Here is a 2,794-nt window from a genome sequence, read left to right as displayed (position 1 = left end):
GGAGACCGGACGATAGTTAGCCAATACATCTGGGTCCAGGGAAGGCTTCTTAAGGAGGGGCCTCACCACCGCCTCTTTCAAGGCCGTGGGGAAGACGCCCTCCCCCAAAGAAGCGTTTATAATTCCCTGGAGCCAGGCTCGTGTCCCCTCCCGGGCAGCCAGTACCAGCCAGGAGGGGCACGGATCCAGTAAGCATGTGATCCAACACATGTGCTAGCTGAAACTTGGTAATGTGAACAATAATGTTGCTTTTTCACACCAAAATGTGAGTGTGATGATACCCAGTTGTGTCATTAGTATACCTTTATCCTGGATCCAGTGGGAGATGTTGTAGAAGTCCTGTCCAAGTGTCCAGAGACAGCCACAGTCTGGATGGGGGAAAAAGACTTAAGCAAGTTGGAGTGAGTGTTAATTCGAAAGCTTCTGTAACATTTGATGGGAATCTGTTCCCCAGAAAGAGCAGATTCACAACACAAAGTTCCTTCCAGACTCACCATTCCTACTACATTACTAGGAAGAACTTGACCCTAAACCCTTCAACAGGTACACCATTTGCAACTTTGCGAGGAAGATCTCTCATGCCTTTGTCATCTCCCAATTAGATTATTGTAATTAGTTCTACTTGGGCAACACACAAAGTCCATCCAGAAACTTAAACTGGTCCAGAATGCAGCAGTCCACATGCTCACAGATCAATCTCTGTACTGCCACATTTCAATATTGTGGGAGCTATATTGGCTGTCGTTGTATTTCCAACTGCAATTCTGGATGCTGATTGCTATCTTTAAAGCCTTGTTTGGCTCGCGGCCTGGATATTTAAGGGACTGTCTTTCCACAGAGTCTCTGCCCATTCCATCCTGATAGCTAGAGAGAGTTTACTAAGAGTTCCCACCTATCAGTACTTAGGTGGCAAGAGGGGGCTCAATATTGGACATTCTTAATGGCAGTTCCCCTCCTGTGGACAACTTGTCATTTGCCACAAGAACGGTCCCTCATGTGTTATGGAAATCAGTAAAAACATGGGTTTTTTTGGGAAGACTTATGGGGCTGATTGGCGAGCCAAGGTACAAATGCATGCGTGCTCACAGAAAAGCACATCGAATGTGTATGTGGATTTGTATTTTTTCTGATTTGATGTTATAATTTTGCTGACATTTTAAAATGTAATTTTATTTTATGGTTGTTTTAATATCTGTAAACTGCCCAAGGTCTGCGATAATTGACGGGATAGATAAATTGCAGAAATAAATTTGACACGAGTTGCCATTCTTAGTGGGGGGAAAAATCTCTAATTCTTTTCTTTCACATACAATCTAATTCTCTGCTCCTGTAGTATGCAGTCCTCGACATATTGAGCACATCTACCCTTGCTCTGTGTCTGCTACTTCAATCTGCATAAATTTATGTTTCAGTATTCGGGGATTTTGCTTGCAGAAAAATTGCAGGGCAATAGTATGACTTGAGTTATTTGCACTTGAGCTTAGTTTTTTGAGCAAAGGATGAAAGCTTGGCAGTGAGAATTAGATTCAGATTAATTGTGGTATTATTTGAGAGAGAAAGTAAATCATTCTCATTAAAAAAATTCATCATGTTACTTATAATGCACAATTCTGAAGCTATTTGAAATATTGTGGCTTAAGAATATTAACTGTAATTGTTCTTATCACATAGTGAGCATGTTGGGACCACTCACTACTCCAGAACAGCAATTGGTAAAAACTCCTTCAAGCAGCTCACTGTCTCAGAAAGTCAAATCTACATTTAGCAAAACCACTCCCATGTAAGTTTAATTATTTATTTGGTCTAATTAGCAAAGTATCAAGTCAAATCCTTATTGAGGTCACAGAGCAGAATAAATTAGCAAAGTATGTTTTCTTCTAGCCTTCCTTACCATTTTGGAGCTATAAGTTGAGTTTGTGATAACAATTGATCACAGTGGGTGATAACAGCAAAAAAAAAAAAAATGGGGGGGAGGGGAGGGAATTCTGATTCTAAATACATGATTTGGAGTACTGGGGAATGAAGATTGGTGAGACAACTTGAGATGGAACAGAATATGAGGAATAATTTATTCCTATCCAGAGGGAAAACTACTCCAAAGGAGCAATACACTAGTTATGAATACTTCCAAAATAACTTCAGCTCAAATGGTTGTGATTTTTAATTTGAAATATAAGGCTACCTTATTTGAAATATAAGGCTGTCTTATCAGTTTACCTGTGAATCACAGGCTCCTTATGTGGACTTTTTTGAGCATGTTGACATTTTTCCTGAACGTGTTCCATAAATACAACACAGAATAGCCCAACTGCCTCCACTGTACATCTGCTTCTAGACTGTATTTGGAAGCTAGGGGAAGGTTATTTGCATTAGTTTCAGTGAATTTGAGTTGTATGTTTTTTGCACGTAGCACTGCTATTCAGTTGTCAAGGAAAGTGAAAATATGGATCATTGTTCAACAGATGCTAATGACAGATATGTAGAGTTCCATTTCAAGAGTAAAATATGATTTTTCTACCAAATGCTAAACATACTGAAAACTGCTCATGATGAATCTTTCCACTTATTTCCTAGATTTGCAAGCAAAAGCAAGTCTGCAACAACTCTTGGACAGCAAGGAAACTTTTTTCCTTCTCCAATGCTGAAATGAAATATACTGGTGTTCTGATTATCTGCTTGCAGTGCAATTATAAAGACCCAGCAATAAAATCTCAAGTTGTTCCTTCACTTCCTAACAACAATATGTAATAAGTTCAGTAATATATATCTGCTTTTTAGCTTTTCTTAAATTTTA

The 2,794-nt window shown here is 39.1% G+C and overlaps 1 protein-coding gene across 1 annotated transcript in view; it reads left to right on the top strand.

Annotated features, from left to right (window-relative positions):
- Positions 1-2,788, top strand: part of RACGAP1 (Rac GTPase activating protein 1) — a 21,067-nt gene extending 18,279 nt beyond the window's left edge. Inside the window, exons 15-16 of the mRNA XM_015818166.1 lie at positions 1,672-1,780; positions 2,575-2,788. Coding sequence (XP_015673652.1) covers positions 1,672-1,780; positions 2,575-2,650 — 185 coding nt within the window. The 3' untranslated portion in view covers positions 2,651-2,788. The remainder of the gene's footprint in view (positions 1-1,671; positions 1,781-2,574) is intronic.
- Positions 2,789-2,794: the final 6 nt, after the last annotated feature.

Source organism: Protobothrops mucrosquamatus, unplaced genomic scaffold (assembly GCF_001527695.2).
Source record: "Protobothrops mucrosquamatus isolate PMUCROS unplaced genomic scaffold, P.Mucros_1.0 scaffold691, whole genome shotgun sequence".
NCBI lineage: Eukaryota > Metazoa > Chordata > Lepidosauria > Squamata > Viperidae > Protobothrops > Protobothrops mucrosquamatus.
This window is presented reverse-complemented; position numbering and strand designations above follow the sequence as displayed.